The 18,157-nt window shown below is 42.0% G+C and overlaps 1 protein-coding gene across 5 annotated transcripts in view; it reads left to right on the top strand.

The window, feature by feature from the left end:
• The window catches only part of Exoc6b (exocyst complex component 6B), a 556,197-nt gene extending 543,279 nt beyond the window's left edge, over positions 1 to 12,918 (top strand). For all 5 annotated transcript variants that reach the window (XM_074049965.1, XM_074049961.1, XM_074049962.1 and 2 more), the window contains 2 exons: positions 5,296 to 5,408; positions 9,477 to 12,918. In XM_074049965.1, the coding sequence (XP_073906066.1) occupies positions 5,296 to 5,408; positions 9,477 to 9,603 (240 nt within the window). In that variant the 3' untranslated portion in view covers positions 9,604 to 12,918. The remainder of the gene's footprint in view (positions 1 to 5,295; positions 5,409 to 9,476) is intronic.
• The last annotated feature ends 5,239 nt before the right edge of the window (positions 12,919 to 18,157 follow it).

Here is an 18,157-nt window from a genome sequence, read left to right as displayed (position 1 = left end):
AAACAAAATAAATATCCAGAAGGTTATACTGATATAAATAATTAGATAAATAAATAAATAAATGGAGAAAGAACAGAGCTTTTCCTCACAAAAGAATTTGAATTAATAACTATAGAAGGAATGAGGAAAATAGAAAATACTGTGGTCAGACACCACAGTCAATATTGTTGCAGGCAAGATCTACCCATAGATGCTAAAATTGGCAGACAAAATATGAGGAGAAGCAGGATGTTTGTATAGTCTGAAACAATATCTCCCCCAAGAAAAGTATTGATTTCAACAAGAAAAATTGTGACTTTAGCGTGGAGAAACCCATCAGCTACCACTTGAACCAACTGTCCCAGGTTTATCAACAGTAACGAGAGACATGGGTATCAGGTACTCCAGATTTGATGCATTAAAAATAGCATGCTGTCATTCTGTGGTGTTTTTACCAAAAAAAAATACATAACCTCAATCCTGGGTCTCTTAACCTTGGTAACTTTGGGCCAGATAATTATTTGTTGTGAGGGCTGCCCTTTGCACTATAAGACATTTTATAGAATCCCTGGCCTCTACTCCTGATACCAGTACTACCACCACCATCACTACCGTAGCCTTGTGGCAACCAGAAATATCTCCAGACATTCCTATTTCCCCTGGGCAGAAAAGTCTCCCCCTGCTTAAGAACTTTTGCCTCAATCTAATCATGACAAAATATTGAACACTTCCAAACTGAGAGACATTTTACAAAATAAAAGACCAAATGTAAGTTCTTCATAAGTACCAAGGTCTTGAAAGATAAGAGTGAAGAGCTATGACAGATTAGAAGAGACTGAGGAGGCATGGTGACCAAATGCAATGTGGAATATTTGACTGGATTCCTGAACAGAAAAAGGCCTTAGTGGAAAATCTGTTGGAATTGAGATAAAGTTGTAGTTTAGTTGATACCATTGTGCCAATGTTGACTTCCTGGTTCAGACAATTGTACTATAGGATGTGAGACGTGAATATGGAAAAAAAAATACATGTAAAATGGGTATAGAGGAACTGTGTAAACTTTTTAAAAACAACTTTTATGTGAATCTACTATTATTTCAAAATAAAAATCTTTTAAGAGAACAAAACCTGCTACTGATAACAATGAAATTTTGCCTGCAATTTATTAATGAGGTTTGTAACAAAGATACCAACATACCTATGATCTGATTTTGCTGGGATGAATCCCAGCATCTTTGAGACATTGATAACCAGAACAAACTTGAAGTTTATTCTGTGTTCATTATGTGTGTGTTCTGCACCACACAACTTATATTTGCTATATAAGTTTTGTTATAAATGAAATAATTTGCAAAATGTTCAATTGATGGTTTAAAAAGAACAGTATGTCACTTAATACCATTTAACTAATTTGACTTGGATTAGTTATTCATGTTTTTCTTTTAGTTTTCCTTTATGATGGGAAACTGCTCATTTTAATAGTATTTGAAAGGCCCAGCCCAATTCCTTGCACACATTAGATGCTTTAAAAATGTTTACTGAATACAGTGGGTTTACATCTTCAGTAAGAAAACAGGCCACATGTAGTGACTCACTCCTCTCCTGTAAACCCAGCTGCTTGGGAGGTGAATACCAGGAGGATTATGGTTTAAGGCTAACCCAGGCAAAAGTTAATGGATCCCATCTCAATCAGTAAGTTGGGCATGGTGGTATGTGTCTGTGCTCCCAGCTACTCGGGGGAAAAAAAGCAGGTTTCTTAGCACAAGCTGAGCACCTGTCTATCAAGCACAGGCCCTGAATTCAAACTCAGTAATCTGCCCCCCAAAAAATAATCAGAGACAAGCAAGCCTATTTTATTTGTGTTTCAAATCCTATAAGACTAAATGTTAGAAACGGCTAGTTGAACACTTTAAACTTGAAAAGGTTATCATTCCTATGCAACTCTTTTTTATTGTGCTGAGGATACATTGTGACTTTTACAAAGTTCTTACAATATATCAAATGTATCATAGTTGAATTCACACCCTTCATCATTCCCCTTAACTCTTAAGGAATATAACAGAATGAATGTATTATAAATTCTATCAGAAGTCATTTTATGTAGGATCAAGAATTTCAGCAGTATTCTGACGAACAGATAAAAAGTCATCAAAAGTCCAATTTGAGGAAACTGGTCATGAGAAGAATGAGAGTGCAAGGGACTAGCTAGCTTATTCCCCTTTATAAACCATCCTTGTGGCTGTGTCAGCCAAGTTGTCCCACTCATCCAGGCTCATCAGTCTTCACCTGCTCAAACCAAACCCTTAGCTATGGACCCTTCTGGCCAGACCAGAATACAGGCCCCATGTGTGCACTGATCCTTTCTGAGGAGAGTGATGCCCAGCTGAAACTTCTGTTGTAGGTGTTTCTTTGTAGACATAGGCCACTTTGTTCCATACACACAGGCATCACTCAACTCTTGTTTAAAGTCACAAACTAGTCCTAAAACCTTGATCAAGGCAGGTATAGGTGAATCAGGTAAGAAAGCTATTCCCTGTTAGTCTTTCTGATGACAAGAGGAGTGTTTCATTGTGGTGGGAGTATTTGAGTTATCTTCTGTTCATGGCAAATAGAGAGGTTTCCTATTTATGATAGTACTGTAAATTATTCTTTCAAATTTTTCTTATGTTTAAAACATGAATCAATACAAAGAAAACTATTAAATATTAACACATGTAACATAAGGATATGGTAAAATTATGAAGGTAGAGCTCATAATAAATTTGGGGGAATTTACCCTAAGGGGTATGTCTCCCACCTCAGACCCTCTCCTTTCTTCTTCTTTTCCTCCTCCTTCTCTTCCTCCTCCCCCTCCTCCTTCTCCCCCTCTTTCTCCCTCCTTCTCCCCCTCTTTCTCCCTCCTTCTCCCTTTCTTCCTCCTTCTTCCTCCTCCTCCTCCTCCCCCACCCTCCTCCCTCTATCATCTACTTTCTGTAGAAGAAAAAAAAGGAGATAGGAAAACATTTGCATTACCTTTACAAATAGAACATAGGAAGAACAAACCAAAAACAACTGAGTTCATTACTAACAGGAGAAACTGAGGTTAAAAGGTGACAATAAGGGAAGGAGTAACACCTCTCCACTTAACCTCTTTGTATCATGTTTACTTTTGTAAGCATGTTAATGTCCTACATATTTAAAAAAATAAGTAAGGATGAGAGAGAAGAACCTAAGACTAAAAGCAATTTTTAAAAAATGAAACCAGATACTGAGGGGCGAAGAGGATGGAAGTATGCCATATATGTATAAAGACAGAATAATGAAACCCACAAAACACTATTTGAAAAGGGGGGAAAGGTGAAGGGAGGATGGAAATAAAATGGAGATGGTAAACTTTTTCAAGGTAACACATGTATGGAATTACCACAATGAAATCCCCTTGTATTATTAATGTACGATAATTCAAAGATAAAATAATTTTTAAATTTAAAAAATGAACGCTATTACATTTAGATAAATGCTGTAACTCCACTGAAGGGGGTAGGAGACTAATCCAAGTGATTAACAAATACATTTTATTTGATGACACACACTTAGTCTTTACTTGGGAGGGGGAATTGCGAGCAAATCTTGAACTCATTTTTTAGTAGCATTGTTTTGAGGTTTGGGGGTTTGTTAGTGATGTGTATAAACAATTATGAAACCATTTTATATGTGTTGTAGCATTGAGCAAATGAGGTGATGATGTTGAAAGCTAGATTTCTCTGACCTTCCTGAAGAAGGTGAAAAAGAACTCTGAGAATGGATTAGAATTGGAGGTATTGGTGTGGACTCAGGATTTTTAAAATACATATGTGTGTATATACATGTATATTTCCATGCATATTATTCCTAGCTCTGTCTGCTAAGAGGGCTTTTCTTCCCACAAACTGTCCCCATAATAGCAGTGAATAAAGACATTCCAGTAGCAATAAACATACCTGGCACTCAAATCTTGATCTCCAGCAACATCCCTGTTAAAACAATCTTGTTCTCAGAGAAATGGCTGACAGCAGAGCTGGGGTAGGGTAGATGTAAGATGAGCTTGCAACTCCTAATTATGCCAGAATACTAGAAAGTGCTCAAAAACATTATGGGGGCATGTCACAGGAACATAGGCTCCAGCTAAAAGGGACTCCCACTTGCCAGATCTGGCCACTTTAAGAAGCAAAATAGCAGGCATAGTAATGAGTGTGAACCACTGAAAAAATGGAAATCCATGAGTCCATACCAATAATATATCAATAAATATACTCATGGAGGAGAAGGAAAAATACTTCCTTACAGTAGAAGGAGTGACAACTGATAAATGTAGAGGAAAGGATAGTGTTAGACTACTATAAGTTTACAGCCGACACAGTAAGCAGTGGATCAGGCAGTAATCCTCATTGAATGCTAAATGTAAGGGGAAACTGTAATCAGAAACAGTGTGTTTGCATGGTATTAGATAGTCTCCTCAATGGTGTATGAGGTACACAGGAAAACATCATAACTAAACAGTAGAGAAATCAGGCAACACCTTGCCTAAGTGAGGGACAGATGAATATTGTAGCCTGCAGATGTGACATACTGAGGAGGGCATGACATCTCTTATGTATACTATTCTGGTCAGTAATGCATATCTTGAATCTTAGGAGAAAGCATCAGACAAAACCAAATTGAGGGAGAAAGTGGAGTCAAGGGTACTATATACCTTAAAAAATGTCAATTATACAAAAAAGAAAGACTGTGAAAATATATGTGATTAAAGGAAGCTAGAGCTAGGATAACTAAATGTAATACCTGATCCTAAACTGCATCATGTAATGGAACAACAACAAAAAGATTATAAAGGACATTGGATTGATCTACAAAATTAGAATATGGAAAATATCAGTATTAACTAAGGTTGAAAATTACACTGTGCACTGGACTATATCCACCTTTATTTGTTCGTTGTTGAATATTGAGCTCCTAGAATGGTGCGTGGCATGTGGAAAGATTTGATTAGTATTTATCAAATATAAGTGAGTGGTTACTTTATGAACCTTGTGTTCAGGATCAGTGCAGTGCTAGTTTCTTTTCAAACCTGCCTCTCAGGGCTCACTGCTGGGGCATACCTTCCTCTGTCTTCTAGTGTTCACTCATTTATTTTCTCAGTTGTATTATAGTCTGTAGCCATTCTTTTTCCCTTATTACATTTTTATTTCTATTTTTCAGATCTGTTATTTGGTAGTAAAAGATGTTGAGATTTCTGGTATCCTGCTTTGTCTTGTCTGTGTGATTAATCACTGGTGTGGGGATTTGAATATTTTACAGCTTTTGGATCTCTTCATTCAGTGGGACTGGTCAACCTACCTTGCTGACTACGGGCAGCCCAACTGCAAGTACCTCCGGGTAAACCCAGTAACAGCTCTGACCCTGCTTGAGAAGTGAGTACCCAGCCCAATGGTCTGTACTGGGAGGTGGGGAAGTGGGTGGGGAGAGGGTAGTATAGAAGGTAATTTTCCTATTGACAGTATCTTGAAAGACATGGCTGTTCTTGAAGCTACCATAGGTTTTATTAGCCATCTAAGTTATTGCACTTGGCAGGCCAGTCTTCCTCTTGTAGCCTTTTAATTCTTGATCCCCAACAAGCTAGACCAAGTACAGGTCAAAATTGGACTCTGGTATTTTGTTATAGGCTAATGAGGTAAAGTGTCTTTAACTAGAGAAAACAAGAGAAGAAAGGGAGATGATTTAGTTTGAGGTTCAGGCCAGCCTGGTGAGGTTGGCCCCAGTTATCTAGATTATGGTGGTGGAAAGAGCAGGTTGCTTCATTGGATCCAACAGAGAATTCCTGAGAATTATTGAAACCTATAACTGCCTCTAACTCCTGCCCCTCTTGCCAGATTGAACCTATTATTCTGACTGTCCCTAAAATGCTGTGCTGGAGAAGATGCCTAATTCTTGTTATAGATAATAACTAGCCACCAAAGGTTGCTCTTCCACAGAGCTATTGCCTGTGGAATTGGGTTATCTGGCTCTAGAACACCTCAAGGCAAACCAATATGCCACCCAGAAGATGAGATCTGCTGTGCATTGCAGCCTGACTCTGGCTTTTGCTAACCCAGTTGAAAGTTGGTAGAACAGAGACCAAGACTCGTGTAAAATGACAACTTTCTCTTACAATTGGAATGACTAGTCAAAAGAGTGCCTTGCATCTAGGCAATGTAGAAAGTCCACATGTAAGGCCAATCAAGCATGTCTTAGCCTCGAAGATAAGACCCAGAGTAGAGCCTTAAGTAGGAGAAGTCAAAGTATATCTTTCTTACTATGTACTAGGATACAGGGAGAGTGCGTAGAGATGGAGAATAGCCAAGAACAGTGTATTGGGATATCTGTTTGGAGCCAAGAGATAGACATCATTTCAAGGACTGTTGCTTCCATTTTAACTTTTTTTCCCATGGTTCTCTCCCAATAACTTTCCTCCCTAGGATATCTAGAGAGTAAGTATATTATTCACTTGGGCCTTTTCCATCACTTTGAGGCAAGTCCTTCTGGTTTCCTCATTGACACTAATGACTACACTAAAATCCCTACCCTGTGAGTTGTCTCCACCCTGACAAACTAATCTACTAAACCAGTCTGGTGCCAACTGGCTGGATGCCTCTTCTACCCTTGATCCTTAGAGTGACCCTTGGCTCACCAATTCCTTTGGGGCTGGGAGTGGTGGTAGCAGGGATTTTTCCCCATCAGTACTAAGTAAAGGATTGTTCCCACTCAGCTTCCTGGCACACTTGATGCTCTTGTTGGTGCAGAGCCTGTAATTCAACCCTGACAGAAGAAAGCTTTTCAGCATTCTCCTCACCTCCTGTTGGTGAGCCCTGTGGCTTTAGGATCTGTAGTATACATCTCCAAGGAAGAATTATCATTAGAAGCAAGACCTAATCCCAGAATTCTTGTTACCCAGGAAAGATTTTGACCTTTGAGTTAGTACTTCAGTGGTCCAAATGGGCTCTGAGATTCCGCCAGTCAGTTACTTCTCTCAGAGAGTTTCTAGACCCAGAAAGTTCTGGCTTGCTTACTTCCTGTGTATCAACACTAGGCTAAAATAATCAGCCTCTGTCCACCATTCTGGAGGCCTAGCCTATAACAAAACTGTGTTTAGCCCTAGTCATCAATGGAGTTTAACAGCTTCCTTCACAACACAGTAAGGCAAAGGCCACCTGCATCACTAAAATTCACATCTTCTAGCCTCATAGGGATCACTCCCTTTACCTGACCCATTCCTGCTTCCTCATACCAGTTATACCACCCAAACTTGATAGTCTCTCCTTTTCAAGGGGGTCTCTCATCTTAGCAAAATGAGACCCAAATACCTGCTGAAGACATTCAGCAAAAAGAAGAGACCCTGTGTCAATGAGAGGTCACCATAGCTACAGTAGAACAGGTTCTTGGGCTTACACAAAAGGATAGGAGGTGAGAGGGTTAATATTTGGTTTTGGAACATTCCTGGGTAAGAACCAGCATGCTACCATCAGCCCTCAGGGCACTTGAGTTTATTTTGAATCCAACTCCAGGCCTTAATGGCCAAGAACTGCTAGCTTCTGGGACTCAGAGACTACTCCCTCTTCACTGTCTCCTAGTACAAGACTCCCTGTGGGAGCTTTTCAGCCAACTCTGGCTGCCTGTTCCTGGACTGCTTCAAGGAGTAATGCAATTAATGATAACAAAGGACATTAAACTAAATGTCCTATGAATATGTAAAGTGTTTGTCTTCATTTCCTCTTTTGTGTATATGTATGTATGTATGTATGTATGTATGTATGTGTGTGTGTGTGTGTGTGTGTGTGTGTGTGTGTGCGCGCATGAGTGTGCGTGTTATTGTTTAGGTTTGTAGCATACCCAGCAAAGAAAAGGGAATCCTTCTCTGTGATAACCTAAAATCAGGCCAGTTCTACAAACATAATTGTGGAAGTATTGTATAGGAAACAAAATATGGTGATCCTCAGAGCCTTGAGAACTCTTGTGCCTTCTTTTCAACCAAGCCCAGTCACCTTTCCTTCTTCCCTGCCCAGCACAGGCCTCTGCATGTGGGTGGTGGCTCTGAGTATGCTTGATGAGTAACTCCAGCCTAAAGGAATTACTTTGAGTTTAGACCAGGGGGAAAAGTCTCAGTTTTGGCTATAGTTGTCAGCCAGAGCTATACAACTGTGGTTCTCATCGGAACCTCATTGTCACATATAATACCCTTATTTTATATTGATAACATGTACACATCCTACATGCCAGATATAAATGCCCTTGTGGGATCTCTGCTCTTTTGATTAGCTGGACTCTAATCTGCCCGTCTGCGAAGGACTGCTCACAGGGAGAAAGAAGGCCCAGGATTTGCCAAAGATCCCCTGAGGCATATACCCAGGAGTAATTTATACCCCAGTGCCAGGTTCCTTCCCTTCCTTCTTCTAGCCTGCCTCTGTATAGGTCAGAGAGCAGTTTCTAGGAGATTGTGGTAATAATTGACCTATCCTAGCCCAGGGAGAAATTGGTCTGCACAATCTTCTTAATTCTTAACTCTAAAGTTAGTCATGGCTGGGGGTCTTGTGTGCAGAGGCCAAGACCAGAGTTAACTACCACCAATACATGCCAGGGGGTGTGGGCCCTCTATAGGGAGCAGCAGGTTCCTAGCTTCTGTCACAATATCTTTGTCAGATTTGGAGGCTCTTGTTGATCTTAGTCTAGTCTTGACTTTCTTTATCTACACTCCCAGTTAGGGCTTTCCATCTGACAGCAGCGTTGGCCAGAACTGCCTATCATTTGTGCTCTAGGAATTTGTCATCTGTGGAGTTTTGGCATGACCCAGAGGTCAAAGGTCTGAGAATACAGGCAGTCATTGAAAACTCAAGGATTTCTCTTGCTTAAAGCCCTGGTTTATCAAGTGGGAGGATATCCTCACCTTTGGCATCTTCTTTGGATGTGCACTGTCTTACTGCCTACGAGTTCTTACCATGTGACAAAGAAGACCTTAGAGTGACCAGCTAGACTGAGGTTTATAAATACACAGTGGCTTTCAGTTATTCATGTTTTCTTGGAATTGCTAGTTTTAAGAACATTTTTTCTGCTTCACCTTCTAAATACCATCTCTAAGGTCCCAACAGGCTCATGAAATGGTAAGTGAACCCTAGATATTCTGTAACAGTCTGCTGGCCTGCAGAGCTGTAGCAAATCTCAGACACCTATAACAGGTGCATACCTGGGGTGAAAAAGAATGAATTGGGTGGGGGAGGTATGAGGAATAAGGAAGTTGACTCCTCCAAAGCTGGTTCTTGACTTTTGTCCAAAGGTAACTGAAGTTATGTGGGCTGTGGGTGCCAGATTAGGAGGTAAGTATAGGCCTGAAATGGAAATATTCTGGACTCTTCCATTCTGGGTGGTGGGTTAAGATGCATCATGCCATCCTACCTCCTGCAAGTTCTTCTAATATCTCCTCACTTTGCCCTCTTCCCTTCTCTGTTTAGGATGAAGGATACTAGCCGCAAGAATAACATGTTTGCACAGTTTCGGAAAAACGAGCGAGACAAGCAGAAATTGATTGACACTGTGGCCAAGCAGCTCCGAGGACTCATCAGCAGCCACCACTCGTGAAGGCTGGCCTTGGACCCACAGAGGCTACTTGCTGCAGTCCTGCAGTTTAGGATCCAGCACAGGCTGGTCCTGCTTTTGTGCATTCTTCCTCAAAGAGAGCATATGTATTTTTTTATTAACCCCTGTACAGTATTCACATAACCTGTCCCTACAGTAAAAAGAGGCACAAGAAGAAGCAAGTACATGAGATGTTGCTAGTTAGTAACTCGGGGGAAATTACTACTACACTATCCGTATTATCCTAGGAAGGTGGCATCATCAATCCCAGTGTGGTAAACCACCTCTCATCTATTCATGGCTCTAGAGTTTAGGTCTGGGGCCCAAGAACTACACAAAGTGGATGCTTGGCCCTGGGAGGAAAAGTGAGTAAGCAAAAGGATAATGAAGTATATCCTGTTTGTTCTTGGATGCCCCATTCACCACACAGATGAGGCTGATCTTTCTTGACACAAGAAAAGGGCCTGGCAAACGTTACTACTTAACACACTAAAGACAGCACACAGTTGTACATCTGCTATCTCCTGCATCTGAATAAGTATATGTAGCAAGATGACAGCTTCACTCCAGTCCCCTCTGGATGGCAGTTGCATTTGCCCAGATCTGAACCAGGGCTTTTACTGCTTATTTTTCTGGGGCAGCATAGAACTGAGTAGGCAGTGGTAATTACCGGACCCCATGATGACCTGCAGGTTTCTTCCATACTGGAAGTATTGAGTCTCAGCCTAAGAAGTTTTTCTGAATCTTGAAAGCCATTTTGAATCAGCACCTTGCCTCTTTTCCATTCATCTCATTTTCTTCTTTGATGGTCAGAGCACTTGATTCAGGAATCTCAGACTTGTCTCCTCCAACAACATCACTGAGATTGGTTGGATCTCATACATCTGAAAATGATCCTCTACTCTTAGATAAGACCTGAAGCTTGCTTGGGATTATCCATATTTTAAAAACAGCTTCCTGGCCACCATCCTTAAAGGAAATGTCACTGGCTATGCACTGTGGAGGCACCTATGGCTGGAAAAGATGCCTCTAAGGATGGAGCCATCATCACCATGAAGTTAAGACAGGACCAACTATGGCTAGTGGTTTGTTGCCACTGGCCCAACCATTGTTTACTGAGTTATTTCCTAGATATGAAGCTCTTCTTGATCAGCCCCAAGGCTTCCATCCTCTTCTGAGATCACCAAAGCCATCTTTCAGCCTCATTTGAGAATGATTGCCTATAATTCTATCCCCCAAACTCTGGAGTCTTTGCCAGCTTAGCTTAGAGGCTATGCCCAGTATTCCATAAGGACCCCTAAAATTTAATTGAAGGACTTTGCTGTGAGGTCAGACTGAGGAACCTATACTGTAAGACGCTTCTGAAAGATGCTATTGTTGCTACTGTTAAGATTATTTGCATCATCAAGCAGTGACAAATAAGCCACACAGGCATTTCCAGCTAGGACGCATGGGAGGAAAGATTCATCAAACAGTTTTTTCACTACCTTTCTCAGCTACTGGGTTGTTTCTGGGGAGAGCACACTTCCCTTTTTTGTTTCCCATCCCTGCCCTCATCGTATCCTACCACATCTTGGAAACCATGAGGAAGAGAATATGCACACAGTTGTACAGCCCTCCTCAAAGCTGAAAAGACCAGGCTGCATGTGAGTTCTGCAGAAGCCTGACAAGGCTCATCTTGAGGGATAGCCAATTTTAGAATGAGGGTCAGGGAACAGCAGTGGCACCCAAAACTTGATAAACCAAGGGAAGACAGGGGCCTATTGGAATAAGACCCAAGATAGCATCTCTAAGCCATGGGTTTAGTTGGAAAGGGTGAGAAATGATTACACTATCTGAAATCTTATTTCCTGAAAAGCAACCAAAATACCCTTTCACTAATAACAGTTTAAAGTAAGATCTATTCAACTTTCAGTGCCGGGACTTGGAATGCAATGGAAAGATCTCAAGCATGTTCACAACATTGTCTTTTTAGAGTCATTATTGCTGATCTGCTATTCAGTCTCTACTCTGGAAAAAGTATGCCATAGAGGAAAAGGTGAACAGGGTAGAGGAATAGGGGCTACTCTACCTTCGACATGGAAGACCTGCTAAAGATAAATCTAACTCAAGATTCATAAGGATGAACCCTTGGTGTATCTGCTCTTCCCTCTTAGTCTGCCTGTAATCTTCCCTAAGAAAACAAAAAACCAACATGCTGCTTCTGAGTTGTATGTAGAGACATGCTTTTGGAGGACCAGGGAAGATAAAAACAGGGACCAGCAATGTTGAAGTTTTTTTAATTGATAAAGTATGAATTTTTTAGTTTTGTCTATAACTGAATTAACCCTTGAGAAGATTTGTGAAAAGCATGTGTGTCCACACACCCCTCTTGATCCTCAGATCTTGCCTCAAATGTCTACAGACCTATAAGTGCCCTGGAGGGTCTATAGCAGGGTGAGAACATGGGTGGCTGTCACCATGAACCTATGGCCAAGTTCCTGGGAAAACCAGGTCCATGTTCCTGAGGAATCTAGTTTAGGACCCTACTAGGTTTCAGCAGTAATAGAGACAGCTTGCTTAGTTTTAACATTCATAGGAAGATCTCTTTGAGGAGACTATATGAAGCTATTGGGGTGGGGACAACGGGACCTGGACATTGGGAACTAGTAGAGTCCCTGTTGGCAAAAGAATGTACAACCTCCAGGGAGTGCTCCCCAGTGATTATATTGCATACCAGGCCTCACAGTCTCCCAGTCCTCAAAGTCATCCTAGATTCTCTGCATATTTACTCAGCAAGTCCCAGACCCAGGGGCACATGACTTTCCTCTTCAGTCCTCTAAGCACCCTCTGTGACAGCTTCAGAAATCCCCTTCCCTGAGCCTCCCTTCTCCCAGGACTCCTTTTTGTCTATTTCCTTTGCCTCTATTTCTCTCTTGCTCTCTTTTCTTTCCTTTCTCCCACTTTTCCTTCCTCCCTCCTTTCCTTCCTTCCGGGTTCCCTCCCTCCCTTCCTTCCTGCTTTCCTTTCCTTCTTCTTACACTCCTTTCCTTCTTTGCTTTCTTTGCCTTCATTTGCAATTATTTTTCACTAATGTGTTGGAAATGGCCTTTTAATTTTGCACACATAGTTATGAATTTATGGGGAAATTTTAGTGGAGTCCATTTTAACTCTAAAGGGAACTTTTTTCTCTAAAACTCACTAGTAAAGCTGCTGATGCAGATGGGCTGCATGGTTAGAGAAAGCTCCTCTGTGGAAAGAGCATGTTTATTTCTCTTGTACATCTTCCTTTTTAACTGCTATTAAATAACAGAGCCTACATACCTGTTTCAAAAGTCACAGTGTTGTCTCATGGGTGTTTTATTCTTCCATCCCTTTGCACAGTATAGCTGTTGTTGGTGACAGACATTGGGTGGCAGACATTGTATTCCCAGTCAGCTGGACTGAGTACTACAGCAGGCAAGAGCTTGGTGTGGAAGAGAACACCTGCTACCACACAAGACAAAGGGTCTTGGATATGCCCCTAGCCACTGGGTCAGGTTTTCCATTTGCATAGCTGACACTGGCATCATTATCACCACAAGAAATAACTTTGAAATGCCTGATTTATGCAGAATAACTGGACTGGGTAACATGGAGTGCAAAGCACTTGAACACCAGCCCTGCATAGAAAGGCTCCCAGTCAAAATGGAATGATGTAGGATTACCCAGAGCAAAGCCACCCTGGAGGAGGGGAGAGATGAGCCAGTTGGAAAGCTCAGTGGGAGAGCAACAGGAATCCCAGCCTGGTATAAGAAATGGTTTGACTCGGGAAGACAGCACGAGAAAGCAAGATGTTCATTAGCATGGCTTGAAGGAATCCACTTTGAACTTTGTTGAGTTGTAGGGGTATTTGAGGCACAAACCAAGTTAGAGTACAAAGTTGGCCCAAGCCTGGCATGTGCTGGGAGAATTTTGAAGAGCCTGCTAGGCAAATCTGGAACAATGGTGAGTAAGACAAGAAGTGTCAGTGTATTTACACCCAGCCTACTTGCCTCTCAGGCTTTTGTAAAAGCCATGGAACAGGCTGCAAAGAATGTCTTTGGTAACAAGCCCAACTACTGCAGTGGGCTTTGCTGCCAGAGAGAACTGAGCTTCCATCTCTGCAGTGCTGGATGACTTTAAACAGTTAATTAGCTAACTCCTAGATCCTGAATCCTCATCAGTTAAAGCAGAGTGACTATCCATAACTTACAGGGAGGTTGTTTAAATGTAAACAAGTTGTGGAAGGTCAAGATGCGTAGCCAGACCTGAGCCGGGGCGCATGTGCTAATAATTGAAGGCCTCCCCCTTCCCTCCCGTTCCACAGCATACCATATGGCTGCGCACTGGGCAAATACGTCCAGAGCTGCTTTGTTTCCTGGCTTGCTCTCCTCAAGCCCAGTGTAGGATTGTTGGGACAACGTCCCTCAAGCATCTGTGCAAGAAACGGACAAACCTTTCCAGTCAGACTGGCAGCCATCTCACCCAGTCCTCCGAGTGGGACCAGCACCACCTGCAGTCTCCTCTGTTCTCACTTTGGTGCCAACCCTTCTAGCTCCTTCTAGAACTTAGGCGTTCTTAATCAGGAATACAGAAACTCTTGAAATATGGGTGTGCACGTTGCACACATGAGCATACAGGCATTCATCCACCCATTTTTTTTTTCTAAAAAGAAAGTTTATGGCTTTCATCAAAGCCTAAGAAAGATTTATGACTCTAAAACTGTAAATAATAACCAAATCTCTTTGGAAATGTAGACCTCCCTGGGAGGGAAAGCCATTCGCTCTGAATAGTCACCTCTCCTGCCTTCTATAGCTCTGGCAGATTTCCAAAGCCTGCTGTTCTGCCACCCACCTTTTCCAGGAGACCCCATGGGAAGCCCAGGCCATACCTAAAGACCCATACAGCCACTGCTCCTTACTTTCTCTGGCCACACCAGGTTGTGGTACTGGGATGGCAAGAGGACTCTGCACTCCTGAGACACAGAGGCTTCCATCTGCTTGGGGAGATGACAAGTCAGAGTCCAGTATGGAGTTTGGGGCTGTCATAGTCCCACTGAGTCTGACTCACCCCAGACCATTTCCCTCTCTCCCAGTACTGACTGCTACAACTTCTGGCTCAAGACCTTATCCAGAAAGAGACCAGCAGCCCTTGCGAGATAGTCTGTGGGGAACAACAAGCACAGCCAAGAATGTGAAGCAGTCACCAGCTTGGTGGCCCTTTTCTCCCAACTGGGCTGCTCATCTGCTCACCAAGCAGTTCAGGGTGGGGAATAGGCCTGGGAGATAAGAGGAGGCAGGGAAAGAAAGTACCAAACCCTTTCCCCAGAGGCCTCATTTTGGGTTTAATGGACAGCATTTGTGGGGAATGAGAGAACCTTCAAGCCCAAGGGACCAGAAGACAAAGGCTCTTGAGGAAGTGCAAGGAGGAGGAGGAGAGGAGTGAGGGGGCCCAGGTATTGTGTGGGAGAGCTCCCCCTCTATCTGTTTCAATCACTGCTGAGGTTAGGGTTACCCTGCATCTGGGGCCCAGGCTGCTTTGTGGGGTCTGTGAAGTTACCTGTTTGTAATGTTAATGGAGGGGCCTTTCACAGGGACACCCCTTCTTTTGCCAGTCCACCAGCTTCCAGATATGAGTGAAGGTCCTGTTTCCTCAGGGTGGGGGTGGGCTATGGGCCCAGAATTGGACGCAAGACAACAACCCCCTCCCAGTCCAAACCCACTGCAAAGTGTACCTTCCAAGCCCAAGCCATGACCTTCCTCTCTCCAAAGCTCCAGAAAAGGAATAGAATCAACATTGAGATGCTTTTCTGGCCTTAAACAATCCTCCCATTCTCTAGGCTCAATGATGGGTCTATTCCCCCCTGTAAATGGGTCTCACAATCTTTAACTTTTACCTTTGCTTCTAAGGGTAATTAATTGGATCTCCCTCTTGTTCTCCCACACACTCCCCTCTCTGTTACAAGGCTCAGGTTAAGCCCAGTGGATGGCTTTCTTTCTTTCTTTCTTTCTATTCCATGGGGTACTTATTTGTAAAGCTGCTGGAGTAAGGCCCTGCCCTCCCCAGTGAGCGTCTTCCCTAGAGAAGCCTGCTGGGAATCACTTCCGTGGACACTGGAAAGGGGTCCATAACTACACCAGCTAAAGGCTTTTCAGGTCGCCAGCTCTGAGCGACCAGTTCACTTTTTTCTGTTGATGTGTTTCCAGGATTTTAGTGAAGGAGATTTCAGGTAAGAGTCTCAGGAGAAAAGTAGAGCTTGTGATCAGGAAACCACAAGAAAAAGAGAAACAAAGACATGCAACAAAATAAGACCAAAAGATCAGAGCCTTCTTTTGTTTCTTTTTTTGACCAAGGTGAGGAAAAACACTAAGGCCTCAGGTACAGGCCAGCAGAAGGGCAACAACCTAAGAGGGTGAGGCTAGGGCCATCCAGGGGCAGTTGAACACCAGGCTGGCCGGAGGTCACGTAGGCAGGAAGTTGAGCTTCAGACACCGGGAGTTTCTGGTTATCTGTGGATTTGTCTGATGTTTCTGCTAGATAATGAGTTCTTCGAAGTCAAGAACAACACGGTCCTGTCTGAATCCCTGAAGCAAATAGCATATGGACATTTGTGACTGAATGAAGCACAATTATGGTAGACATAGTTTCGTACTGAGGTAGGGGGACTCTGAGAGCTGAACTCCCTGATGGGAGCAATATTCTATCACTAGCATTGTTTAGGATTGCCAACACTCAGCAGATAATAAAAAGTAAACCATCTTTTAGTGAGTTTTATTTGTGGTTTTAGAATTCATACGCATCCTACTTGTTATGTATCCAAGTTGGGCACAGGTTGGAAATGAGTTAGGAGAGAAAGGAAAGAAGTACTTTAATTCCTGACCAGGAGGATGTGGTCCTGCTGGTGGTGACTGTGTGTGTGTGTGTGTGAGTGTGTGAGTGTGAGAGTGTACGTGTGTGAGTGTGTGTGTGAGAGTGTGTGTGTGTGTGAGAGTGTGTGAGTGTGTGTGTGCGTGAGTGTGTGTGTGGTGTGTGTATGTGGTGTGAGTGTGTGTGGTGTGTGTGTGAGAGTGAGTGTGTGTGTGCGTGTGTGTGAGAGAGTGAGTGTGTGTGAGTGTGTGTGTGTGTGTGTGTGTGTGTGTGGTGTATGGGGGCAGCTGACAGAATTGGGGCTTCTTCCCCTGAACCCTAATCCCATTTCCCACATATAATCACTGTTAATAGTATGCTAACATAATAGATCAGATTATTTTAATATGCACATAATACTGATTCACAAAAATTATAATCAGTCCATTAATTAGTGTTATTTTTTCACAAAATGTATTTTAAATATTATTTCATTGGCAACATACAAAATTTCTTCATCCTTTATTAAACTTATATCTTCATTTCATAGATGAACATAAGTTTATTTAACCAATTCTTTCTCTTTTGGGGGCAGTATTGGGGTTGAATTTAGAACCTTGCACTTTCTGGGCAGGTTCTCTACCACTTGAGTCACTCCATCAGCTCTTTTTGCATTGGAGTTTTAAGCTTAGGGTCTTGAGTTTGTGCTCAGGCCATCCTGAACTACAGTTCTCCTATCTGCGCCTCCACGTGTAGCTGGGAAGACAGGCATATGCCACTACGTCCAACCATTAGTTGAGATTTGAGCTGGGACTGGCTTCAGATCTCAACCTCCCAATCTCTGCCTCCTGAGTAGCTAGGATTAACAGGCTTGAGCCATGGCACCTGGCTTATTTAACCAATTCTGAAATGAGTATTAGAGCATGTTCAATATTTCACTATTATAAACAATATTGTAAGATATTTGTATATATCTTTGTTTACTTTGTAAGATACTCCTTTAGCATAAAATTTGAGCAGAATTGATTGGTTAAAAGCTATAAATATAAATGTTAATAGTTTTTTTTGAAAATCATCAACCTAAATTCTTTTTTCTTTTTTTTATTCATTTATTCACATATGCATACATTGTTTGGGTCATTTCTCCCCCCTGCCCTCTCAACCCATTCTTTTCAATGGGATATGAAAGAATCTGTTTCTCTATTTGTCCTCTGCATTAAGTAATATCAGTATTTTTAATTCTTGCTAATATTATATGTAAAAAACTATTTCCCTTTGTTTTAATTTATATTTCTGTGATTTATAGTAAGCTCAAGCATCTGTTTATATTGTTTATTGGTCATTTGTATTTCCTCTGGTATGAACTGGCTATTCGGATATTCTACCTTTTTCAGAAAAAGAAAATATAGAAAAGAATTCCATATTGATTTGTAGCTCTTCATATGGGGGACTTAACTCTTTGTCACTTGCATTGCGATTATTTTTCCTACTCTGTCTTTCAAGTTTGTTCATTGTCTATGTCAGAACTTTATTTTGCAGGCAACAAAAAATCCATCTCAGGAAAGGAGATTTATTGACTGAAAGTCCAAAGGTAATTCAGGGTTAATTTGATTCAATGACTAAAATGTGCCAAAGTCCTGTTTTATTTCCTTCTCTCAACTCTGCCTTTTATGGTAACACACCATCCTAAATCTTACTTCCCTCATGGTGG

This window comes from Castor canadensis, chromosome 12, assembly GCF_047511655.1.
Source record: "Castor canadensis chromosome 12, mCasCan1.hap1v2, whole genome shotgun sequence".
NCBI classification, from domain to species: domain Eukaryota; kingdom Metazoa; phylum Chordata; class Mammalia; order Rodentia; family Castoridae; genus Castor; species Castor canadensis.
Note: the sequence above shows the minus strand (reverse complement) of the source record. Positions and strands in the feature narration are given on the sequence as shown.